General features: G+C 39.7%; 1 protein-coding gene across 4 annotated transcripts in view; it reads left to right on the top strand.

The window, feature by feature from the left end:
- The window catches only part of ADAMTS6 (ADAM metallopeptidase with thrombospondin type 1 motif 6), a 319968-nt gene that overhangs the window by 241262 nt on the left and 50913 nt on the right, over positions 1-27793 (top strand). For all 4 annotated transcript variants that reach the window (XM_038403172.2, XM_038403171.2, XM_043514172.1 and 1 more), the window contains 5 exons: positions 959-1092; positions 4035-4158; positions 4535-4615; positions 8828-8991; positions 10607-10745. In XM_038403172.2, coding sequence (XP_038259100.1) covers positions 959-1092; positions 4035-4158; positions 4535-4615; positions 8828-8991; positions 10607-10745 — 642 coding nt within the window. The remainder of the gene's footprint in view (positions 1-958; positions 1093-4034; positions 4159-4534; positions 4616-8827; positions 8992-10606; positions 10746-27793) is intronic.

Genomic DNA, 27793 nt, shown 5'->3' with positions numbered 1-27793 from the left:
ATTATCCTATCATAAAAAACAAAGGAAAAGTGACCTAATTAATGATATTATTGCTATTCCATGCTAGCTAGTAATAGTGAAATAAGAATGGAAATCTTTGCTGTATATTTTCTTCATTGCCCACTCTCCACACATCTGAAAAACTGAACTCAAGAGCTGTGTTTAGTGCCTTGTTATTATATAATTGTTAGGGATCCTTTTTGGTGCTGTGTGTGAGGTAGTTTCTATGGCCTAATTTTTAAAAAATTAGGTATTTTTGTGCTCACAGTTTGTGCTTACAAATAATTATGATCCTTACCTCCCAGTATCGTCAGTTGTTGCTGAGGGCATCTTGCACCTCTCAGAAGTGCTTGTAAAAATCAGGCCCTCCTGGCAGTTATTTGCTGATTAAATGAGGGCACCTAAACATCCAATTACTGGATTGTGCTACAAGTCAAGTAATTAGACATCTAAATATCCTCTTGAAAAAATTGAGCCAGCGGAATTATAAGCATTCAAGAAAAGGGAGGGCAGGTTAAATTCACTTTAAATTCAGGTCCTACATCTCAAAACATTGTTAATTTTATTAGGCATATTGTGAACTTTACTATATTTCAAAACTTGAAAGTACAGTAACAATTGCTATGCTACTGTTAGTGCTTTTTAAAGAACATCTTTATGTATTTTCAAATGTTCAGCAGGCATTAGGGTGATATTATTATTATTAAAGACTCTTTGACCTTAACTCACCTTTCACCTTAATTCACCTGTTTTGCTATAAGCTGAAGTAATCTTTTTAGAGAGAAGGAATCAAATAGAGAAGTTACTTGGAAGGATTAAAGAAAACTTATAAATCTGTCTGTATTCAGATGGGAGAAGAGACTATACATTTCCAGTCTGATTTTGTATATGCTTTTAAAATTGGTTCTGACCTTTTTAGGAACTGTCCATTAATTTTTTCTTTGTTTTGCTTGTTTAGGAGGGGTTAAACCATGTGCATTAAACTGCTTGGCTGAAGGTTACAATTTTTACACTGAACGTGCCCCCGCAGTAATTGATGGAACTCAGTGCAATGCTGATTCGCTGGATATCTGTATCAATGGAGAATGCAAGGTTGCATCTTTTAATAAATACTACATTTAGGGATTGCTTCATATTGTCTAGTATTTATCAGCAGTAATTTTGTATAGCATTTTAGTTGCAGTATTTTTTTTAAACTAGATAAAGGATTGTTGACAATAAAAGTTAATTTCTTACATAAGCAGGGAGCCTGAGACAAGGGAAAGGAAGACTGCAGATATGAGGCAAATTATTATGAGTTGCAATAAGCTTTCATTAGAAATTGCAGCAGTCTTGTAATCAGGGCAGTCACCTCCAGAGCACCCCCTTATGGCCAGAGGTCATTCTGACACATCCTGCCTCTGTTTCCCCCTCTTCAAAGCCCCTTAAGAACTGCAGTCCACGTTATTTAAAATGTTCCATATCTCTTTCCCTTTAGGTGGGGAGCCCCCCAGCCCTTATTCCCAGAGCTGGGTTACACTTCAGCCACTATTCCCAGACTTTTCCTGACTGCAGCTCAGGCTTTGACTTCCTTTTGCTCTAGCAGTCCTCCTGGGATACAACTCCCCTGGTCTGAGGATTATCCTTTTAGGAGTCTTTCCTCTTTCTCTGCAGTGTCTACCGTAGCTTCCTAACATTTCTATCCTCTCTACACCTTTCTGCTGCCCTTTAGAGGGGAATCAGCTGTCCTCCATCAGGCCCCATCAAGACTGTCAACACAGCACAGATGGGCTGATGCAGTTCCTTCATTAATTAGTGTTTGCTGGCCCTAGGCCTCCAACCCCTAAGGGGCAAGCCACCCTATTGCAAGACTAAATTAGAATCCTTTATTTAGTCTCTTTTGGCTTCTCCTAATCTCTGGTGTCTGTTGGAGGATCAGTAACTGTAGCGACCAGTCGATGAAAAGCATGTGCTTAACTTCTTTGCTGAACTGAGGCCTTTTTGGAATGAACAGTAGTATAACCATAAATTTGGCAATTAGTGCTTTCTTTCTTAAATATCATGTAACTTCCACATTTATGGTTATACTACTATTCATCGGGGATGCCATTTCAAAAAAAAATGGGGGAGGGGCAAAGTTATGTCAGACTATAGAACGTTATACCATGATATTATATCCTGCAAAATCTGAAGTGCAGGCAAAAAATGAAAGACCTAATGGAGCATATAGACCTATGAAAAATCTGCGGAGGCCCAGATTGCAAATGATGCCCCTGCTATTCATTCCAATAAAACCTCAGTTCAGCAAAACACTTAAGCACATGCTTAATTTTAAGCATAGGAGTAGTGCTATTGACTTAAAAAACCCCTGACTTCTTTGTGACTATTCACATGCTTAAAGTTAAGTGCAATCTTAAGTGCTTTGTGGAACCAAGGCCTACAGATTTTTTTTATGATTGAATCAAAGATGATGAGATCAAATAGTTTCTAAGAAAGGTAACACAATTAGCACCAAAGATTTGCCATGTGTTAGCAAACCAAATCACAGATCAGACAAAAAAAAATCACAATAAATACTATTCCAGAATGCTAAAATATGTGAAGATGCTAGAAAACAGCTAATACTTTTGATGATTATTTTAAAACTGACTATGCCAGATATTACACGTAATTCCACAAAAATGGGCCCCATCAGGATTAAAATACAAGGGAACGTATTTGATAAAACTGAAGTAAAATCTTTCACACAATTGCAAGAAAAATATAAATTAAAACTAGGAGGTTTGCATTTTCTTACAGTTGAGGTATTATTTAGTAAATGAGCAGAAATGGAGATTAGATTTATTCCCAGTAGAGGACTACATAAGGAACCAGAGGTTAGTCAGATCTCTGTTTTACTTTTTGTAAGCAGTAAGAAAGTCAAAATTTATATGATTGTATTCATTTACCTAGGAGTGAAAACATTTTGAAACTTTAACTTCTGTGATCATATCTGTATTATTTATAAACAAGATGGTAGAAAAATCACATTTTTGTCAGTATGTTCATGTGGCTGCCTTATGTTCTGTTTTGGAGATCATTTGATTCTTCTTTGTATTATATAATCATCTGAAGAAGTGTAAAGCTGCAGTTGTCCTCTGTTCAGTTTGTCCTCTGTTATTAAGTTGTTCTATCCTTTCCAGCATATATTTTCTCCCATTCTCTGGCTGAGGTGAATCCTTAAATCAAGCATGGATATCCCCTCTACATAATATACCACCTGTACATTTTAATAGCTCCCTTCTCTTCCTCACTCTTCACAGCAGTTCTTCCAATCCTATCAGCTGCTGTTTTCTTGGCATTTTATTTCCAGGTGGTAATGTGGGATAAATGTATTTTTGTATAACTAATGCTGGAGCTTGGTTGCAGGAGAGAATCAAGTCCAGATTATACAGAAGCTCTCTCTGCATCCAGCTCAGTCTTTCATTCCGGTTGAGTGTGCAGTGAACTCACATATTTAAGCTTTTATATGAGTTTGTTGTTATCAAAATATTTGTGATGTCACAAATTTAGCAGTATTACTTTTCTGTGGGATGTGAGAAGATGGTCTGTGAAGGTGTAAAGGTTTATAGAAACAAAAACACCACAAAACTTATTTTAAAGCAACCATTCAAGGGACACATAGAAAACAGTGTTTTGTTAGAGAAACCAAAGGTAGAGGAAAATTAGAACATTTGGGGACACTGTCTAGATATTAAATAATAATTGTGTTAAGGTGTAGTACATTAATGTTTGTAAAATACTGTGACATTCTCCTATGAAAAGCACTATAGGAGCACAAATTATTTATTATCTATAAACTAAATTTGCATCATCTCTGATTTCTGAGTCTCCTTTTCTGATAAGTGAAAATCCTCTTATGATATGGGCCACTCAAAGTGAGGTAGGCAAATGGGAGAACTAAATCTCAGATACTTAGGAAGAAATCTCTTGAGAAAATATTCAGTATTTTCAGGTAATGATCCAAGAAGCCTCCTGCCTGCAGTAATATTTGTTCTATCCTTATCTGTTCTCAGCATGTGGGTTGTGATAATATTTTGGGATCTGATGCAAAGGAAGACAGATGCCGTGTGTGTGGAGGAGATGGTAGCACATGTGAAGCCATTGAAGGTTTCTTCAATGATTCATTGCCCAGAGGAGGTAAGTATGCAGATATAGATCACTCCCTATCCTGTGATTCACTGTATGAAGGTGGACTGTTGTACCCACATGGAACCTAACTGAAAGTTCAAAACATGGAAGAAAATATATTAGTATTTCACAGCCAATGTATAAATTAATCAGTGAATTCTGAAACATTTTATGAAGAACTTTATTAATATGTAGAAAGGAGAAATTCATGGCTGCATGTTAAATTCTTGCTATTGTTTTTCACATTTGTCTCTGAGATTTAAAGAGTTCTCTGTTCTCTGGCGTGACAGGCAATGTTCAGGTACATTTGAATCCAAAGCATAATTTATGAATTTCTAGTTTCATCCAGGTAATAATAATAAATAAGGTTTACTTTACCTTTTAGGCTACATGGAAGTGATTCAAATTCCAAGAGGTTCTGTTCACATTGAAGTAAAAGAAGTGGCTATGTCAAAGAACTACATTGGTAAGAGCTGGTTTAAACACAAGAGCTTAATTAACTAGTAATATTTATAAAGTGTTTTGAAGATACTGGAGCAGATTCAATGGTCTGGCTAAGCTTTGCTGGGTGCAGGACCAGGGGACGTAATATTATCCATCAATTTTAGGTACTTACATGCCCCCATAACCATAGTATCTGATTACCCCACAATCTGTAATGTACTTAACTTTACAACATTCCTGTGAGGAGGGGAAAGACTATTATCTCCATTTTACAGATGAGGAAACTGAGGCACAGAGAAGCTAAAATGACTTGCCCAAGGAAGCCTGTGGTAGAGCAGGAAATTGAATTCAAGTCCCAAATTCCAGGCTGCATCCTTCCTCCCTTTAAAGGTGGCTTTAAACCTGCCTTGTACTCTTCTGATCTTGGGGTCAAACAAGTGCCAACCTGATCCATGGAGTAAGAACAGGCTTCACTAAGGACAAAAGAGCAAGCATAGCTAGATGTTTCCCTAACCTGGTTTACGTAACAGTCAGTTCACAAACATACAAGGCAACACATTTCTCAGTCAAAAGAAACTGATGAGTTAGTTGTTCTAATGAACTGACAGTCCTAGAAGCTGTTATGTCCTAGAAGCTGCAGGTCTGCTGATTAGGCTGATTTGTTGTCTCTTAGCCACAGGAATGCAAATATCTAGCAGTGTAAAGGCTTGTGAAGAACTGTCTGTGATGTGTGCTAGATGGGAGTGTGTAGGGTAGCTAACTTCCTAGATAAATTAACTCCACCCATAGTTATTTGTTGTAATGCTAGTATTGGATGTCTGCTTCCCTCTATCACTGTAATTCAACAGGATTGTCAGCCTCCTCCCTTTTAGGAGGAAGCGTTACATACTTAGTGCTAGCAATGAGAAATGCTTATTACACTTATTATACTACTCCCTCTCCTCTCTCCTCCATCAAAAAGTTGTGTTGCTGGTGAAATAGCATCTATAGCTTATAACTGACATTTCAAGCAGAGAAACAGGGTGGATGAGTTAATATCTTTTATTGGACCAGCTTTGGCTGCTGAGAGAGACAAGGTGTCAAGCTTCTTCTGCCTGAAGCAGAGCTCTGTGTAAGCTTGAAAGTTTGTCTCTCTCACCAACAGAAGTTGGTCCAATAAAAGATATTGCCTCACCCAGTTTGTCTCTCTAATATTGTTGGACCAACATGGCTACAACAACACTGCATATTTCAAGCAGAGGAATGAGGGTCACAGGATATCCTGTCACAGCCATTTCATATTAAGAACCACATTTTCAAAGGGTCAGCTTTGTACCTGTAAAATCTGCACTCATGTTACTGCAATTACAATTGAGTACAAACCAGGTTTTTGCATCTCTAACTCCATGATTGAGGGTACATATCAGACAGAAGGGAAACTAGTTTTCTTAGCTACTGCAATTATTTTGCAAATGCAAAATAGCACAGAACCTCATCCCTTTTGAAAAAAATTTGTCTCATATGCAACAATGGGAAAATGATATGGAAAAATATTTTTTTTTGACAAATCTGTTTTAAAATCTGTTAGGAGAAAACTTTCTGGTTTTATTTTTTTAAACAAATAAAAAAATCTATATAAAATAGTTTGCAGAGAGGTTTATTTTAGTTCTTTGATGTTTGTACAGTAGTTTTAAATGTTTTCATGTTTAAATGTCCTGTCTTGTTAATTTAACCTGATTGGATTTTTTGAAGTTAGAGTGGATAAAAATTAGGATTCCGGAAATTTAGTTTCTGCTGAGGCCAAATTCTGACGAATATTCTAATACCAAGATTTAGTCTAATAATTTTTCATACACTTACTCAAAATAGATAACTAGCAATAAGCACTGCTCTCTTCCTTTAGTATTGTACAATAGCATAGCTTGTTCTGCACTCTACCTGATGAGTTTGATGGTGGTTCAGCACAGTTTGGGAATTAATGGAAATTTGTGAGGAGACTCTGGTCCTTTTCCTGGTGACACACCACCATCCCTTCCTGCTATTTATCACTCTCTTTTCACATACATGTTTCCCTGGTATCAGTGCCCCATCACATACAGTCAGGAGTAAACCCAGGAACCCTAGAAGAGTAAAAGTTTGAGGACCAAATTCTTCTCTGTTACATGTGTAATTTCAGAGTAACTTCAATGAAGTCACTAGAGTGAGATTTATATTGAGGTATATTAGAACAAAATTTGACCTGTGATGCTTACTTGTATAATTCCTCACTCCTGCAATCTATAAGACAAATCCTAAATTCTCTCCCTATTAAGGTCAATAGATGTTTTGTCTCAATAAGGACTGACTACGGATCCATGGCTTGGTCTTGAATTTTGCCAATATCCACAAACTTTAGTTACAGAAACAGATATGAATTCCAAAAAATCGAGTAATCTTCTTTATTACCTTAATCAAAGAGATCATAGAGTCATAGAGTTTAAGGCCAGAAGGAATCACCAGATCATCTAGTTTGACCTCCAGTGTATCACAGGCCACTAACACCACCAAGAACCCACTCGCTAAACCCAACAACCTAAATTAGACTGTAATAAGTATTACAGTCTACAGGAGACTAGACTACTATGTGCCCCAGGCAAAGAATAGGAGGCACCAAAGTGCATCAGTGCCTGAGGCTCCTGCAATGGCAGGGAACTGATTAAGTGAGACATATGCAGAGAATGCTGGCAAGTGACTTGCAGTCACGTGCTGCAGAGGAAGGTTTAATCGCCAAGGTCACTGCCAATCTGACGTGGGGGAAAATTCCTTCCTGGCCCCACATACAGTGATCAGTTAGATCTTGAGCATGTGAGCAAGGACCAGTCAGCCAAGTACCTGAGAGAGAGAATGCTTAGTGCCACCTCAGAGCCAATAGTATACATAAAAGAGCATTCAGAATCTGCCAGCTTTCCAAAGTCCATTTCATATTTTAGAAATCAAAAAAGGAATCTTTTTTATAAAGAAAAAGTCAAATATCTGCCCTTGAATAGAATCTGCAAGACTACCCTTAACAAACTGATGAAGATTATACAAAAGCTAATAATATTTTATTTGTCCATCAAACTAATTTTTTATTTCAAGCTGCTTTAAATATGATTGCGGTCTTCTGAAATTTCCATAACCTGTTGAATCAGAAATAGATATACAACCTGCAGTGCTGTTTTCATCAAGTGCCTTGTTGACAATGGCAGCTTAACAAATTATATTGGAAAAGTTCAGCACAGTTTGGGAATTAATGGAAGTTTGTGAGGAGACTCTGGTCCCTTTCCTGGTGAAACACCACCATCCGTTCCTGCAACCAGTGTTTGGTTTTCTAAATTTTATAGTTTGATTAAACTATTGGTATTTATTACTAATTTCTTGCGGATATAAATGATTTTCAGTTGTTGATAGTTGTACATTATTAAAATGTAAATATTCTGTGTAACCGTAATAATGAACTGTGATTGAATTTGTATGTTCACTTGGAGCAGCATAGCCAACTGACTAGTTCTAGGACTCAATCTGAGAGCTGGTCACACTTTTGTGTTTGATTTAATACATATCTATCTTCCATGCTACCTGACCTCTGAACAGAATCACTGAGAAATCATCTGGGAAATGTGCAGGGTTTTCTGATTTTGAAAATTATTGTCTTTCTGGGTACATGCTTCTAAAGCAGAATACAAAGGGTCAAAGATAAGGAAGTAAGAATTGCTTGGGAACCAGCTTTGAAACTCATACTGCCTCTTCCTTGCTCCAACACACACACACTTTTATTGTGCCCACAAGGTTTGCATGTCCCACACTCCAAAAGGCAGGGGTATCAAAATGTTGTTCAACTGAAGGGTACATTGCAACTCATACATTTAAGAGGTAAATCTAATTTGCATACAATGGAGCAGATTGCAGGTGTAGAACAGAGTGCACAGCCTATTGATACAAGTTCTAGCATGCACCACCATATCTTGATTTGCATGGCCTGTTCTTGCTGATACCTGTAGTCTCTGCAGATCACACCTGCCTACAGGAGATAATAGCCAAAGTCAGTATTGTAGATCTCCATGTGCCACACTTCGGTCATTCTGCCAAAAGGAAAAGTAGGTTTTAAACTACTTTGAAACCAGGGATATAGAACTAAAGTACCCATACTTCTGTCACATTAGTAGTTTCATTTGCAATGGCTTCTCTATTATAAATGCTGCTTCCAATTTTTAGGTGGCTTGTATTTTTTTTTAAGCTTTAAAATCTGAAGAGGATGACTACTATATTAATGGTGCCTGGACTATTGACTGGCCTAGAAAGTTTGATGTTGCTGGGACAGCTTTTCATTACAAGAGGCCAACAGAGGAACCTGAATCTTTGGAAGCTTTAGGCCCTACTTCAGAAAATCTCATAGTCATGGTAATGTTATAATGAATATATTTTTGAACTCAAACATGATTTTATGTTCCAAGTAACAGGGGGAAATAAACTGAGTAAAATTGCATTGAAAAGGAGTAGGGCTTGCCTAGTTCTTGCACTTTGAGATTACCTCCCACTCACTTCTTTCTCGTCTCAAAACTGATGGGATAGCTATGGTGATAAGGAAGAGAGCTAACAACAAACTGTTGTACTGCCAGGAGATCTACAGAAAATATCAGTGAAAATCCCTCACTCCTCAGGCCATAGGGGGGATCCCTCCTAGTTTCATTTGCTTCCTGGTCCTCACAATAATGGCAACATAAATTGAAAACTGGATATATGATGTGGTCACACCTATTGGTGGTGTATGAAAGTGGCAAGTTATATGACAATTTCATTGGACTGTATTCTGATGCCCTTATTCACAACAGGTAATACCTTACTCCAGAAGTAGCCCTGTTGATTTCACTGGGTCTAATTATGATGTGAGATATTATGGTCTGGCCCATAATAAATTCCCTGACTGTGGACATACCTGGCCACGCTCCCAACAATGTAACGCCCGTTTTGCCTGTGGTAGCTGTGGAGAGGCTAGAAGTGATTATGTGGAGAGGAGGTGCCTACTGCATTAACTACTTTTCTCATTAGCTCAGCACCAGTAACTTCCCTACTGAAGATTATTCACCATTTTGCTCTCTCACAGAGGGGAGCATATGCCTCAAAGTAATTTATAACTGGAGGCATGGTGAGGTAAGAAATATCTCTGAGACTCATCCAGGCTGCTTTTGTTAACATATACTGTAGATGTTAGCAGCAGCAATAAAAAAATGTCAGGTTGGAGATTCAGAGCTAGATTGCCTTGAAGGCACAGCACTGTATTGAGCAAGTGGCATGTGGAAGTACTGTGCTATAGCAGGAACCACAAGAAGAATTATTGATGGTTTCACCCGGTGATAGGTGGTGTTGCACCTGCAGTAGGAGCTCTGCCAGTCTGTAAAAGGAACCAGTGCACACTCTTCCCATGTGCCCAGCCACACTACTGCCTTGTACTGTGGGTGTTGGGGAAATAGCTCCACCCTCCTGTGTCTCCCTATTGGCAGTTAGTGCCATTACTGATGCCAGATTGGAGTATTATTCGTAATATTGATATTGTGGTAGTATGTAGAAGCCCTAACCAGGTAAGGGTCTTATTAGTTACCCAGCCATGTTGTGGATAGTCCCAGCAAAAGAGCTCAAGATGGGGGTTTGAAGATTGTTGCACACCTAGAAGGGTCAGCCACAATAAAGTCCTTTAATATTATCTGGTCTTGATACCTCCATGAAGTAATTTAACTTAATGATGCCCGGAAGATTAGAATTGTTAATATGTCAGAAACAAATTTTAAGAAAAAAAATTGAAAGAAAAAAACTCACCTTACACAATGGAAAAAATCAGTGTGTGTGTGTTTTAAAAATTAGTCCAGATTTCTTCTGGGAATACCTGCAAGAACTATTGTTGCTTGCTTTATGACATTTTCCCCCTGTACAAGACATAACACATTCCTAGGTTAAATGTCATTGTAGTTGCTCTCTGCTTGCATATTTTAATGGTATAACTAGTTGTTTTCAACTGCAGATTCTGCTACAGGAACAGAATTTGGGGATAAGGTATAAATTCAATGTTCCCATCTCTCGTACTGGCAGTGGAGACAATGAAGTTGGCTTTGCATGGAATCACTTGCCTTGGTCAGAATGTTCTGCCACTTGTGCTGGAGGTAAGACACATATCAGGCAATCAAGCTGAAGGGTCAGTTGAATTACAAAATATACATTGCCTCATATTTGTTTAGGTAACTAATTGAAAACATTTATTTCAGGTCTGCTTCAAGCCTTAATTTAGTGAAAGAAAGTTTATTTTGATTATCACATTGTATTTTGTTTATTTTCAACTTCATGTAATTTGTACAGATTTGTTGATTAAATACAGTACTTCTTGGTACAGTGAGTGTCTGTCGGCTGGTGCTTCTCCTGAGACTCTCTTGAAGCTGGCATGCTAGCTTTTCACAGGAGCTTTCTTGATAAAAGACATCTGAAGTTTTAAGTAAGGAAATAAACAAGACTCAGAAGGCATATATAAGGTATCTGTAACAAAGGGAAGAGGAATGTAGTTCATATGATCTTAGGCAGGCCCTCCTATCCTCCAACCACCAAAGGATGCATACTGGCAGCTTTTCAGTAGTAGATATTTCACTATTGGATGATACTTCCCAGCCCATAGCAGTATCTGAGATTCATTGGCTATTGGCAGTGGTGGGGGATTTGTGGGTTGTCCCATGTGAGTTCATCATGGGTGCCTTTTGCCCACAATTTACTGTATTCCTAATCCTCCTCCCTCTAGTGGCCACCAATGCAATTCTTTACCTCTGGCTGGGAAAGCAGGACAGTTGGCTTCCTTCAAAGCCAACACCATTGCTGCTGCATGGACTGGTGAGTAGAAGTGCTGTGTAAGCAGCATCTTTCTTCTCTCTGGAGACTAAATTCATCGCCTCCACCACACACATCAGTTTCAAAAGACAAGAGAATAAGATTTTTAAATCCATCCCTGGACCTTGGTAGTGTATGTCCCCTTATCAAGGGAAATGCTTCATTTTAATTTAAGGGTAACTAATACTGGGAGGAGGGGGGAATTTTTTTAAAATTGAACTCAAATCCAAGTACTTAAATTCCTTTTCTTGCTAATCAAGGTTTTTGTATTTAGAGCTTTCTCCCTCACAGTATCATTCTGCTAGATCCTGAGGTAGTTATTATTACTTGTTTATTGTTTACATTCCAACAGTATGCTCAGCATTGCATAGGACACAAAGAAAGATACAGATCCTCTCCTGTGGCGCTAACTAGAAAAATATTTGAGACAAAAATACACTGGGAGATCTAGAGGATGGTGCTAACGTAGTGTCTTTTTTGTTGTTCCTTTGTCATGGGGTTTTATGTTGCATAATAGGTGAGTGACAGAATTTTTAGTGATCTGCATTAGCATTTGTGAGTCTTGTAGAAGAATTAAGTTTTAAGGAGAAAGTTCAAAGAAAGAGGTAGAATATCTATCTCATTAGGATAGAAAGGCAGTTCCAAGCATTAAGAGGCAGCAAGTGGTGGCAAATCCCATGTTTATGATATAGTGAGTGAAATCCTGGCCCTACTGAAGTCACTGGCAAAACTCCCATTGACTTCAGGAGGGCCAAGATTTCACTCCAGAGCCTTTTGTCATGAAAATGATTGTAATGTCACGAATTCATTACTATATGGGAGAAAGAGATTGGCTGTGAAGGAGCAAATCTTTGTCTAATTAAAGATGCTAAAATATTAGTATTTAATCTGTAAACAATGTATGAAAAATTGAAAAGTAAATGAATTGATTATGAATGTGAAAGTTTACCTTAACACAAAAGTCTTTTTTTAAGTAGTTAATGGTGACTACAACCAGACTCTTCTCTCTCCATTCTTTCAGTTTAATGTGAGAAAGTGCTGTAGTGATTGATCTTCTTTAAGGAAATGAGGACTCTGTTCAGGGAATAATTGTTTCACTGTAGCTATAATTCATATAGAAACTATCTGCTTTTCCCATGTGAATTGTTTTTTACTGCAGTATATGAAACACCTTTTGCTATACACCAATAGAAGACAGGGATACTCAATTAAAAAAAAAGAGGCTGAATCAGGGAAAAAGATAAGTGAGGGAGATATTGTAACTGGAAAAAATAGGCTGGAAAAAGAAGGAAGTATGGAAAAATCCTAGAAACACTATGTGGCTTTGGTTATTTTATAGAATTCATTGTCTCGTGCAACCTTAATTTGGCCTATTGTGTGTATTCGTTATAATATAGTCTTTAATTAACATGATCTTGTGCCATTTTTTCCACAGGATTCTTTCCTCGTTCAGTGTATAGGGTGCACAGTGCTCAGTTAACAAACAGCTATTCAATATTTTGTTTTATCCTCATTGTTCAGTGTGTGGCCCTAGTCTTTTTTACTGCACACTATTCAAACCCTGTTATGATGACCAAATTATAAATTTCCTCATAGGCTTTTCTATGGCACTCATCACTATTGTATGTGAGTGATTCAAAACTATGAATTAATATTCACAAAAACCCCATGAGGAAAGCAGGAGGTATTATATATCCATTTTAAAGATGAGCTGAGGCACAGAGAGATTAAGGTCAAAAATATCCTCTATTTCTGGTTCCCAATTTGAGATGCCTAGGACCTGATTTTTCAGAGTACTTAGCATTATATAGCACTTTATATATTGAGGCACATGGACTTCAGTTGCAGTTGTGTGTGCTCAGAACTTCTGCAAATTGGGCCCCAGGATCTCATGTTGGGCACTCAGAAAATGAAGGATACACAATTGGTGACCACCTCTGACTTGCCCAGCATCATATAGCAACTCTGTGGCAGAGGCAGGGATGGAATCCAATTCTCCAGGCCCCATTCAACTCTCTTAATCACAAGACCCTTCTTTCTGTGCCAGAAAGGAACCCTCTACCTAATTTACTACATACCTTCCAATCTCTGAATAAAGGAGGCAGGGGTCTTACAGACAACAGCCTGCTTTACAACACAACCCCAGTTCATCCCCAGAGCAGATCCATCCTGTGTACTGAATAAGGCAGGGGTCCTGTGGAAAAAATGGCATGTGATGCTATAATTATAGACAGTATCATCATGGATACACACAAGAGAGCTGAGTTATGGTTACAAAAGCTTTTATTCCCTCCACATTTGAATCAGACAGCTTCCTCCATTATGTGGGTGCCAGCAGGGGATGTCATTGACAGCACAAGAGAGACAAGCTCCCTGGTCTCAGTTTCATTGCCTGGTCCTACCTTGGCCCAGAGCAGCAGTGGGATGGAGTGGAGAGGTGCAGGTGGTGGTGGGGGTTAGGGGAGGGGAGGAGCGAATGGCAGGTGGGGGGGCCTTGGGAAGGAAGGAGTGAGTGGTGGGGAGGGAGGCATCAGGGGTGGGGGTGGAGAGGCGCGAGGGTGGGGGAGCCTCGGGGACGGGAGCAAAGGTGGCAAAGGCTTAAAGCCATCTTTACACGCCTCCAAGTCTGGGAATATAAATTAGAGCAGTAGTTCTTTAATTTACACAAGCTGGTAACAGTCCCCTGTGGGCATTATGTAGTCAAGGATTGCTGGAGCACAAGGCACTCCGGCCACACCTCCAGTATGCCCTGTATGCTAAAGCTGTGGTTTTCAACCTGTGATTCATGGACCCCAGGGATTCTACAGACTATGTCTAAGATTTCCAAAGGAGTCTGTACCTCCATTTGAAATTTTTTAGGGGTCCACAAATTAAAGTAGATTGAAAACCACTGTGCTAAAGGGGCTGGTATAGAGCTAACTCAGGGGTGGCCAACCTGAACTTGAGAAGGAGCCAGAATTTACCAATGAACATTGCCAAGGAACCGCAGTAATATGTCCCCCATCCACTACCCTCCTCCAGCTCCCAGCACCTCCCACCCACTGGCAGCCCCACCAATCAGTGCCTCCCTTCTCTCCCCATACCTCCCGCCCGCTGCAATCTGCTGTTTCGCACTGTGCAGGAGGCTCTGGTGAGACGGGGGAAGGAGCGAGAGCATGGCGGACTCAGGGGCAGGGGAAAGGTGGAGTGGTGGCAGGACCTGGGGCAGAGCAGGGGGTGAGCAGTGAGCACCCCACAGCACATTGGAAAGTTAGCATCTGTAGCTCCAGCCTCAGAGTCAGCGCCTATGCAAGGAGCCGCATATTACCTCTGAAGAGCCGTATGCGGCTCTGGAGCCACAGGTTGGCCACCCCTGAGCTGACTGTATGCCAGCCAGGAATTATCCCATGCCAAGGGAATCTCCAGATGCCTTATTAGGGTGGCTTTCCAGAGTGGTACAAAGGACCCAGAGTGGGTCCTGAGGTTATGGCCTATGAAATGTGTATACTTACCTATCATTCATAAATACTCTTAGGCGAAGGTTGCATGAATCATTTAAAGTTGAACTGGATAAAACACTGAAGGATATACTGTAGGAAACAATCTTGGAATACCTCTTACAACTTTTTTATCTCTAATTTTCCTCTTTGAATTGCTGCTGTGGTCCAAAACACTTGTTTGCTCGGTGACATAGACAATGCTGTTGGTTAGAATAGATTACTTGGAGTCAAGAGTGTCAACTCAGTGTGTTTAACCTTGGCAAATAATGCAACCTTCCTATTAATTAGGGTGGGATGGCTAATTAATACTTATGTGCTGTGAAATTCTAGAATGAAAGATGTTAAGGATTATGATTTTTTTCAAGGATCTTAGAATCCAAAAAGCAGGACACAAACAGCAAAAATTAGTGAATAGAGGCGTTTCTGCTTATATTTATTCTAATATATATCATACAAATGGCCCATGTTCTATATGTGCTTTGATGTCATTCACCTTTTAGAAATTCCAGTCAAACCTTAGATAAAGGTGATTGTGTCTTTGTTATGATGGCCTCAGGTGTGGAACGAGCTCCTCTATGATGTCCATTTTAGCCCATTCATTACACAGTTAAATAACATCTTTAAACATTTTTTTCAAGGGTTTTGTTGGTTTCATATTTAGAATTTTTCTGTGTAGGATTCTGTTTATCTTCTTTGGGACTAGTCCTTCAAACACTTTCTTTGTTGGGCAGGAACTGCATCCTCTTTACCCATGTTGCTTGGTGCAGGAGTGATTGGATACACACATGAATTTTTGCAGCGGTTTTAAAAATTACCTCTATAATTCAGCTGCATGCATGTTCTGATTTCCTAATTTACTCACTATACCTTTGACAATATAGTCCTAACGGGCTAAACCAAAGTCATAACAGTGAATTATTTCAGAGTTAAGACTCAGCTACCACGCTTGTGGGACCTGTACATTACAAAAGATGTGTTGGAAGCTTTGTGTAAAACAGTAGGTAAGCACAAAATGACAAGTTGAAAATAGAGTTGCAGCCTCACCAAGACTCACTGGGATGCATTCTCATCTGGTGTAAGCTGTTATAGTTCCATAGACCTGTGACAGTTTGCCCCAACTGAGGATCTGCTCCACCATGTTCTTTCTTTACTTTATGATAGTAAAAAGAGATAGTGTCGTATAAGTATCCAAGATACTTAGGCTTGGTCTACACTACAGACTTATGTCAGTATAACTGTGTCATTCAGTGATGTGGAAAATCCACACCCCTGAATGTTAATGATACTGTTATACTGACCAAACTCCTAGTGTAGACAGCACTATGTTGACAGGAGGGCTTCTCCCATCGACATAGCTACCACCTCTCATGGAGGTGGAGTACCTATGCCAATAGGAGAAGTTCTCCCATCGATGTAGGTAGTGTCATCACTAAGTGCTGAATGCTGTATGTGTAGACAAGCCCTTACATTCTGGTTTTTCCATAAAGAAACATCCGTTACAATTTTAAATACTCACACTCCATTTATGTAGCAATGGCTGCAACTGTATTAACAATTCAGTTATGCCTCCCATATATCCTTTCACCCTGGACTGTGTTCCCTACCTTTTCCTCACCCAGAGATAGTCACAATGTTGTGTTGTGCAAAGGAACTGACATTGACTAGTCAGCAACTTCTCTGTCAGCAACACACCTGCCAGGACACCTCTCAGCCATGCAGATTTTAACCCTGGGAAACAACAGAAACTCAAACTGTTCTTGGAATAAGAAGGAGGGGCAAAATTTATCCTTGTCCTTTGGATTTTTATAGGGTGGAAAGCTACAGCATTCCACAGTTTTCCTGAAAATTGTTATTCATCAAGTCAATTGTTTTTAAATGTGCCCTTGTTTTAAGAGTAGAAACATATAATGTGTATTATCTGGAAAGATTCTCTCTTCTTTCCTAAAGAAAAATTTTAAGCATCTTTCTAATTTTTAACTTTTCTTCTATGATTTTTGAAAGTCAGCTACAATTCCAATATGTATGTAGGGTTAGATATGAATAAAATGATAAATAATTACACAACCATTATGAACTTCTCATATTATATCTGCAAATATTTGAAACCCATTAAAGAGATGAGATACAGTTAAATAGTTTATAGAGTAGTGGAATGAAAATCCCAGATTATTTCATTACAATGCAATATGCAAATTGCAAGTCTACTTATAGTGAAACTCATCATATAGGTCCCAATTCATGAAAGTATCACTAGTCATGAGAGAACTTAAGCAGATACTTAACATTAATCATGTACTTAAGTCCCATTAAAGTCAGTGTTTCACTGTATCTGAGTCACTGAGATTTAAGCACATGATTAGAGTTAAGCACATGCTTAATAAGGCTAATGAAGAGTTTAGGGGTAGTGACAAGGTGGCTAATAGGAATGAGGACAAACAGCTTAATGGGACTAAATCAGGGGACCTAGATAATCTCCATCCAGGAATATTAAAGGAATTGGCACATGAAATTGCAAGTCCAATAGCAAGGATTTTTAATGAATCTGTAAATTCAGGAGTCATACTGTATGACTGGAGAATTGCTAATATAGTTCCTATTTTTAAGAAACAGAAAAAAAGTGATCCAGGAAAGTACAGGCCTGTTACTTTGATCTCAATTGTATGCAAGGTCTTGGAACAAATTTTGAAAGAGAAAGTAGTTAAGGACATAGAGGTTAACGGTAATTGGAATAAAATACAACATGATTTTACAAAAGGTAGATTGTGCCAGACAAACCAGATCTCTTTCTTTGAGAAGATAACTGATTTTTTAGACAAAGCAAATGCAGTCGATCTAATTTACCTGGATTTCAGTAAGGCATTTGATACAGATCCACATGGGAAATTATTAGTTAAATTGGAGAAGATGGGGATTAATATGAGAATTGCAAAGTGGTTAAGGAATTGGTTAAAGGGGAGACTACAACAGGTCATACTGAAAGGTGAACTGTCAGATTGCTAGTGGAGTTCCTCAGGGATCGGTCTTGGGATCAGTCTTATTTAACCTTTTTATTACTGACCTTGGCACAAAAAGTGGGAGTGTGCTAATAAAATTTACGGATGACGCAAAGTTGGGAGGTATTGCCAATATAGAGGAGCACCATAATATCATACAAGAAGATCTGAATGACCTTGTAAACTGGAGTAATAGAAATGGGATGAAATTAAACAGTGTAAAGTGCAAGGTCATGCATATAGGGACTAACAACAAGAATTTTTACTATAAACTGGTTTCAGAGTAGCAGCCGTGTTAGTTTGTATTCGCAAAAAGAAAAGGAGTACTTGTGGCACCTTAGAGACTAACAAATTTATTAGAGCATAAGCTTTCGTGAGCTACAGCTCACTTCATCGGATGCATTTGGTGGAAAAAACAGAGGAGAGATTTATATACACACACAGAGAACATGAAACAATGGGATTATCATACACACTGTAAGGAGAGTGATCCTCCACCCCCACGAACATGATACAGTTCTGTGGTGACCTAGAATCCTATTTTCGACGTCTCAGACTCAAGGAATATTTCCAACACACCTCTGACCAACATATTAACCCACAGAGACCTTCCTGCCAACACTACAAAAAGAAGGATTCTGGGTGGACTCCTCCTGAAGGTTGAAACAGCAGCCTGGATTTCTATATAGAGTGCTTCCGCCGACGTGCACAAGCTGAAATTGTGGAAAAGCAGCATCGCTTACCCCATAACCTCAGCCATGCAGAACACAGTGCCATCCACAGCCTCAGAAACAACTCTGACATCATAATCAAAAAGGCTGACAAAGGAGGTGCTGTCGTCATCATGAATAGGTCGGAGTATGAACAAGAGGCTACTAGGCAGCTCTCCAACACCACTTTCTACAAGCCATTACCCTCTGATCCCACTGAGAGTTACCAAAAGAAACTACAGCATTTGCTCAAGAAACTCCCTGAAAAAGCACAAGAACAAATCCGCACAGTTACTCACCCCTAGAACCCCGACCTGGAGTATTCTATCTGCTACCCAAGATCCATAAACCTGGAAATCCTGGACGCCCCATCATCTCAGGTATTGGCACCCTGACAGCAGGATTGTCTGGCTATGTAGACTCCCTCCTCAGGCCCTTCGCTACCAGCACTCCCAGCTATCTTCGAGACACCACTGACTTCCTGAGGAAACTACAGTCCATTGGTGATCTTCCTAAAAACACCATCCTAGCCACTATGGATGTAGAAGCCATCTACACCAATATTCCACACAAAGATGGACTACGAGCTGTCAGGAACAGTATCTCCGATACTGTCACGGCTAACCTGGTGGCTGAACTTTGTGACTTTGTCCTCACCCATAACTATTTCACATTTGGGGACAATGTATACCTTCAAATCAGCGGCCCTGCGATGAGTACCCGCATGGCCCCACAGTATGCCAACATTTTTATGGCTGACTTAGAACAACGCTTCCTCAGCTCTCGTCCCCTAATGCCCCTACTCTACTTGCGCTACATTGATGACATCTTCATCATCTGGATCCATGGAAAAGAAGCTCTTGAGGAATTCCACCATGATTTCAACAATTTGCATCCCACCATCAACCTCAGCCTGGACCAGTCCACACAAGAGATCCACTTCCTGGACACTACGGTGCTAATAAGCGATGGTCACATAAACACCACCCTATATCGGAAACCTACTGACCGCTATTCCTACCTACATGCCTCTAGCTTTCATCCAGATCATACCACTCGATCCATTGTCTACAGCCAACCTCTACGATATAACCGCATTTGCTCCAACCCCTCAGACAGAGACAAACACCTACAAGATCTCTATCATGCATTCCTACAACTACAATACCCACCTGCTGAAGTGAAGAAACAGATTGACAGAGCCAGAAGAGTACCCAGAAGTCACCTACTACAGGACAGGCCCAACAAAGAAAAGAACAGAACGCCACTAGCCATCACCTTCAGCCCCCAACTAAAACCTCTCCAACGCATCATCAAGAATCTACAACCTATCCTGAAGGACGACCCATCACTCTCACAGATCTTGAGAGACAGGCCAGTCCTTGCTTACAGACAGCCCCCCAATCTGAAGCAAATACTCACCAGCAACCACACACCACACAACAGAACCACTAACCCAGGAACCTATCCTTGCAACAAAGCCCGTTGCCAACTCTGTCCACATATCTATTCAGGGGATACCATCACAGGGCCTAATCACATCAGCCACACTATCAGAGGCTCGTTCACCTGTGCATCTACCAATGTGATATATGCCATCATGTGCCAGCAATGCTCCTCTGCCTTGTACATTGGCCAAACTGGACAGTCTCTACGTAAAAGAATGAATGGACACAAATCAGACGTCAAGAATTATAACATTCAAAAACCAGTTGGAGAACACTTCAATCTCTCTGGTCACTCGATCACAAACCTAAGAGTGGCTATCCTTCAACAAAAAAGCTTCAAAAACAGACTCCAACGAGAGACTGCTGAATTGGAATTAATTTGCAAACTGGATACAATTAACTTAGGCTTGAATAGAGACTGGGAATGGATGAGTCATTACACAAAGTAAAACTATTTCCCCATGGTATTTCTCCCCCCCACCCTACCCCCCACTGTTCCTCTGATATTCTTGTTAACTGCTGGAATTAGCCTACTTTGCTTGTCACCATGAAAGGTTTTCCTCCTTCTCCCCCCGCGCCCACTGCTGGTGATGGCTTATCTTAAGTGATCACTCTCCTTACAGTGTGTATGATAAACCCATTGTTTCATGTTCTCTGTGTGTGTATATAAATCTCTCCTCTGTTTTTTCCACCAAATGCATCCGATGAAGTGAGCTGTAGCTCACGAAAGCTTATGCTCTAATAAATTTGTTAGTCTCTAAGGTGCCACAAGTACTCCTTTTCTTTTTACTATAAACTGGGGACATATCATTTGGAAGTGACAGAGGAGAAAGAACTGGGTATATTGGGTGATCACAGGATGACTATGAAAAAGGCTAATGCAGTCCTAGGATGCATCAGGTGAGGTATTTCCAGTAGAGACAGGGAAGAATTAGTACCATTATACAAGGCTCTGGTGAGACCTCATCAGGAATATTGTGTGCAATTCTGGTCTCCTGTGTTTAAGAAAGATGAATTCAAACTGGAAGAGGTGCAGAGAAGGCTTACTACATTGATCCAAGGAATGGAAAACCTATCTTATGAGAGGAGATTCAAAGAGCTTAGCTTGTTTAGCCTAACTTAAAGGAGGTTGAGGAGATTGCTGTCTATATATACATCAGAGGGATAAATACCAGGGAGGGAGAGGAGTTATTTAAGTTAAGCACCAATATGGAGACAAGAACAAATGGATATAAATTGGCCATCAACAAGTTAAGGCTTTAAATTAGGCAAAGGTTGATAACCATCAGGGGAGTGAAGTTCTGGAACAGCCCAGGAGCACTGGGGGCAAAAAACCTAACTGGCTTCAAAACTGATCTGAATAAGTTTATGGAGGAGATGGTATGATGAGACTGCCTGTAATAGTATGTAGCTCATCTGTGACTGCCATTAGCAAATACTTCCAATGACCAGTCATGGGACACTAGATGGGGAGGGCTCTGAGTTACTACAGAGAATTCTTTCCCGGGTGTCTGGTTGGTGGGTCTTGCCCACGTGCTCAGGGTCTAACGGATCACCATATTTAGAGTCGGGAAGGAATTTTCTCCCAGGTCAGATTGACAGAGACCGTGGGGGTTTTCACCTTCCTCTGCAGCATGGGGCACAGGTCATTTGCAGGTTTTAAACTAGCGTGAATGGTAGATTCTCTGTAACTTGAATTCTTTAAACCATGATTTGAAGACTTCAGTAATTCAGCTAGAGGTTATGGGTCTATTTCAGGAGTGGGTGGGGGAGGTTCTGTAGCCTGCAACATGGAGGAGGTTAGACTAGCTGATCATGATGGTCCCTTCTGATCTTAAACTCTATGAGTCTATGAACTGCTCTCCTGAATCAGGAACATAATGAGGTTGTTCTGTGAATGAAATTACTTCAGCTATAAATTCTATTTTAATTTAATCCAATTACATACTATTTTCCAAATATACAGAGTGATACCAACAATTGGTATCCTATGCAAACTATCCATAACCTACATATCCACAAATACAACCTTCAAGATATATATACAGCTGAACATGAATAAACATCAGGAAATTTCAGGGCAATTTGAGCAGAGGCCAAAGTCAATCAGTGTGCATTGTGTGTGTGTGTGTGCATGAGAATGGACAAATCATGCAATTATCATATTTATCAAAGTCTCTCAGAATATCCATATATAAATATTTCCCAGATTTTAAGGCCGGAAGGGACTATTATGATCATCTAATTTTATCTCCATAAAACAGGCCATAGAACTTCATCTCGAGTTGGGTGGGAAATAATTTTCCTATCCCACAAAACTTTTTGAGATTTCAAAAATTTTCCCCTTTCTCATGAGGATGAAATCAAATCCGTTTGAAGTTTTTCCTCTGAAAAATCTGAGAGCCCTGAATAATCAATATCTAATGCTTATGGGCACTGTGACCTGAACTGGGTCTTCTATATCCCAGGTAAGTGCCTTAAGAATTGGGCTATAGTGTCAGTCTTACTCTGGCCTACTGAATATTTAGTTATACAAAATGGAACAACTCCAACAGGAGATATTTACTGAGACAGAGAGAAAGTCTGACTCTATAGCCCAGTGGTTAAATCACTAACCTGTGATATGGGAGTTCTAGGACTGAACTTCTGGTCAAATGTAGATGTAGGGGGCAGGAGATCCCATGCCCTCCCACACCAGTGGTTTATGATCCAGGGATCTTCTCGGGCACTATAAGGAAACCGTCCGCTACCTGAAGTCCACCTAACAACCTCCCCTGGGTCTCTTCCTACCGCTCTGTCCCTCTGGGTGTATCATGGCTTGTGGTTGGCCCTTATGACCCAGCTCATGGGCTTCTCAAGGCTAGGAAGTTCCAGCTTCATGTAGCAGTCACCCTCATGATGATACCCTCCTGGCATAGTCCCTTTGAAGCAAGGAATGTAGCTCCGTCTCTCTTTGCTCATCACCCTCCTCTGCTGAAGAGATTCCCTTTTAACCTTTTAATCCCTTTTAAACCATTAAATGGCCTGCTGGGTTGGGGCTTCCTGGGCCCAGAGTTGTCCCTGCACCCCATCTCTCCAATCACACAGGACCATTGGGCTTATTATCTTTTCATAAAAGCTTGCCTAATTCCAGCCAATTCTTTCCTTTTTGTTTGAGTCAAGTGATTCATATACAGGAAGAGCAATAGTTAGTTCCCTTGGTATTTAATGTCCCCCTTGACTTTTCCTTCTCTCAGCGATTGTCTATACTTACTCAATGCAGCAGTGTCGATTTAGTGGGTCTGGTGAAGACCCACTAAGTTTATGGCAGACCGCTCTCCCATAGACCCCTGTACTCCAGCTCCCCTAGAAGAGTGTAAGGTAAGTCAGTGGGAGAATGTCTCTCATTGACACAGCACAGTGTAGACACTGTGGTAAGTGGATCTAACTACGTCAACTTCGGTTAAAAGAAAAGGAGTACTTGTGGCACCTTAGATTATGTTATTCACGTAACTGAAGTAGCGTAATTTAGATCAATTTACTGTGGTAGTTTAGACATAGTCTGAGAATGTGCTCTTAGTCTTTGAAATCCAAGAGAGTGGCTACATTATTACTCTAAATATTGTCAGAGCTCTTCAACGTGTTTTCTTCCATTTTCTTTTTGTACTTTAGATTCAACATTTTCTGAAAAAAAAAAAAAGAGGGTTTCCCTTCAAATTTGAACTCATAATCTTTAGGTTATTTTTTCCCTTACATGGGCTATTCCCACACAGCATATAGGAGATTCTGCAATATTGCTTTTGTTATGGGGAACCTTATTTAAAACTCAGTTACATGTATTCTTTCCTAGTTAACTTCTTTGTTGGTTGTCCCTCAATAACTATTCTAGTTGCTGTGTAAAAATTTTTAGAAAGGAGAGGTAAACTTTATCACCTTGCTTTGTTACATGTTATATGTTAAAGCTTGCTCTCAATCCCTAGTAAATATTCTGAACTCAGAAAAGAAAGGGAGAAATTCATATGTCTTCTGATTATGGACATTATTTGGCACGCATTAAAATCCATTACATAATAACATTTGTAATTAAAAACCTTATAGATGAAAATACATAGCTGGTCTAAGACTGTGCAAGAGATACCACTTCATAGATCATTCCCTTGAACTTTCACTGCTATACTCTGTTACCACTCAAAGTATTGGTTAGATGTACTTGCAAATATTTCCATTTGTGGTTGTGCATCCAGCACAATGAGACCCTGTAAACTTGTAGGCAGATTTACCACCTGGGGAAGTCCAAATAACATCCAAACATATTAGGGAGGCACTCAGATTCTATGGTAATGAGAGCCATTTAAGTACCATAATAGATAAAGACAAAAATATAGGAGAACACTGGAGAACTGAACAACAGAATGTGGGGTACACAACTAGACAGGGCAAGTTTATACAAAGAGAGAAGAATAGAAGAGGATAGAACAGAGGGAACTGAGAGTATTCATCATCCAGGATTTGCTACGTGTGCTGAGCATTGGTTTTTATTTCAAGCATTTCTTTGCAGCTCACCACAAGCTCTTTTTTCATATGGCATATGAATTTTTAGTCAACGTACTGTGATAAATAAATTGATTGTTGGCTGCTTCCTTTGCTAAATGACTGGTGATCATGTTTTTATTCCATGCCCTCAACAGAACAGTAAAATTGTCTCTGAACAAATAAAACATACAGTTTCCTTGCTGAGGGCAAGTATGTTTGGCTCTGTGAAGAATATCTTGTAATCTGATGAGAGAGCTCAAAAAGTACATCTAGGTTAACCAGCATGCAATAGTTTTAGTGATGCAAAATTCACCATGTATTGGTATTGGCATTTTTATAATTAACCATTGCAATTGCAAACCACAATTTTTTGGCTCTTAAAAACAGATATAGCATCTACATTCCTGTAATTTTAATTTAAGAATAAAAGGTGCCCTGTGTAATTTAAAAATTGGCCACTGAAAGTCATGCAGACTATTTGGAATTGAAATCCGCAAAACATCTGCAGATCTCCAGGGAATATGGCCATTAAACTACTAGAGTTTTGTTTTCTATTAGACTTGCACCAACTAGTTAAGAGGACATTTTATGTCTTTTTTTTATAAACTATAAATCTGTATATTTGAAAGCACAATGTTTCTGTCTAACTGTTTGTAATTATTCCCCTAAGGGTTTAAATGAATTTGTTTAGCAATGTTTTTCAGATTATTTTAAGAGAAGTAATATACTCAGGGAAGAGTTGATAATTTAAAGAGATTTCTCAGGGCCCACAGAGCTAAACTAGACTTGTCTGTTGCTTAAGTTTACAATATTTCTAGCTTTCTCCCATTGTTTTTGTAGTTAAAAGTTAAAAGCTGAATTTTGTTTAACAGAGATCAAATTTTAAATAGTATGGTAGTTAGGTGGCAATGCTTAAAAAGTGTCCCTAATCCATACCTTTATTCTTCATTCATAAAGTAAATTCTGTAGTGCAAGGTGTTACAGAATAGCATATTTCAAACTGGATCAGCTTATGTTTTCGCTAGCAAGTCTTCATCTGGCTCATCTGCTTGGAATGGACTAAAGAGTCTTCATTATGTGGATAGTGATGAGTGATGTCTTGTTTGGTTTATGAAACATTACCTATATAGGACTAAAGAACACTGGTGGTATAAAAGTGAATTGAAAGCTGAGCACAGTAAGGCTTTGTGTTTATAGGTTTTAAAGTGCTTTTCTACTAAACAATTCTTCAGAAATGAATTTCACATAGTTGCCAAGTTTGGGTTATACAGAGATGTATGTGATGCAGGAAGGAAATTTGGAGCAGATGATTGGTCTTCAGTGAGAATTAATAGTAATATTTAAAAAACATATCTTTATTTAGTAAACTGATAGCAATATGAGTTTACCATTAAAAAGTTTTCATGCTAGTTTTCAAAAATACTTTAAAATTCTCTTTTAAAATTATGACGTTTGTGAATAATGTCATCTGCACAGCATCACCCTCTAACCTTGAGAACTAGGTACGTTTGAAATTGAAAGGACTGAATGATTAGGCATGAAAGTGGTATGAAAAAAGGGGGAGGAGTCTGTCATAATCTCAACCAAAATAATTTTTCATGCATTTGATACAGAAAATTAGCAATTTTTGTATGCATATATTACATAAGAATCATATTCAGTTTTAGTTTCTGAAACTATTATACCTCTGTGATACCTTTTGGGGTGCCACATGGAAATGGGATACTGCTGAGCCCGCCTGTCCCACCAGTTTGGGTTTCCCTTACTCTGTGCTGCTGTGACAGGCTCTCAAGCCCCTTTCCAGCACACACAGAGGTAGAAACACACCCAGCTGCAGCTATAGTCACACAGATGCTGAGATCAGCTCTGTATGAGAGAGCTCAGCTAAGGAATTGCCCAGCACTCAAATGCATACCCCCTCTTTAGTGTAAACCCAAAATCGTATCGTCTTGCACTGCACACAGAACTATATAGTGTAAGCTTATTAAATTCACCCTCTCCCTCAATGTGGAGCAAAACATGCAACAGCTTTCTGTCCCAAAAATGAGTTTCACACTGGTTTTAGAGACAAAACAAAACAAATGTATTAACTACAAAAGATAGATTGTAAGTGATTATAAGTGATAGCAAACAGATCAAAACATGTTACCTTAAATAATCAAAAACCGCAAACTGATCTTTTGTTTTGTTATTAAATGAAGCAAAAGGCCTCATAAAAATCAATAAAATAAAATATATCCTGTGAGTGTAAGGGATCCTGGGAGGTTCAGTGACATTCTGTGGGTTTGGGAGTTTGATGCTGGGGTGCAGTGAGATTCAGTGGGATTGGGAGGATCTCTCTGGGATTTAGGGGAGCAGTGATATTTGGTGGGGTTTAGGGTGTCCAGGGTTTAAGATGTCTGGGATTTGAGTAGGTATCTCTAGGATCTGGGGTCTCTCTGGGTCTAGGGATCAGAGAGTGCAGTGACATTCAGTGGAGTTGGGGATTTCTCTGGGACCTGGGGGTACAGTGACTGAGTGGGGTTTAGGGTCTGTCTGGGAGGCACAGCGTGACCTTGGGGCTGGAGCCAGGGATAATCCCATCCTGGCTTCTCTCCACCTCAGTCCATCCTGGTTGGCCCAACTCAGGATCCTGTCCCTAAAAAGGTACTCTGAAGTCAGCAAGGAAGAGTCATTGCCTCCTGGGATCATCCTGTACTTTCCACAGCCCTTAGGCAGTGGAGCCAGGATTGGAGGTTTCTCTAGGGATAGAGGTAGGAGGGTGCAGTGTGATTCAGTGGTGCTAGAGATCTCTCAGGGATCACCCAGCTGTGTTTACTGCCTTGCCAGTGGTGGAGATGCACCCTCACCCTGTCCTCTGCCAGAGGGTGGGAGGATGCTACTGGGCCTGACTGGCTGTCTGTTTGTGACCTGAGAGTAAAGAAGTAAACAGAGCCATGTGGGGTGGTGACAGAGTCCTTCCCCTGCAAGTATGATAGACAGGCAGATGGGCCAATGATTGGATGATGCCTGTGTCAATGGAGGAGCAAAGCCCTGAACTAAGAGAAACAGAAGCCCAAGGAGTTGTAGATGCAGCAGCTTTTGTAAAAGATCTTCACCCCTCAACCTGGCTCATTCTTTAAAAAAAAATTTCCTGAGTCTGTGACCTCTTCTGCCCCCCACCACGAAACTTTAGTCACTGATTGGGTGTCATCCAC

Source organism: Dermochelys coriacea, chromosome 5, assembly GCF_009764565.3.
Source record: "Dermochelys coriacea isolate rDerCor1 chromosome 5, rDerCor1.pri.v4, whole genome shotgun sequence".
NCBI classification, from domain to species: domain Eukaryota; kingdom Metazoa; phylum Chordata; order Testudines; family Dermochelyidae; genus Dermochelys; species Dermochelys coriacea.
This window is presented reverse-complemented; position numbering and strand designations above follow the sequence as displayed.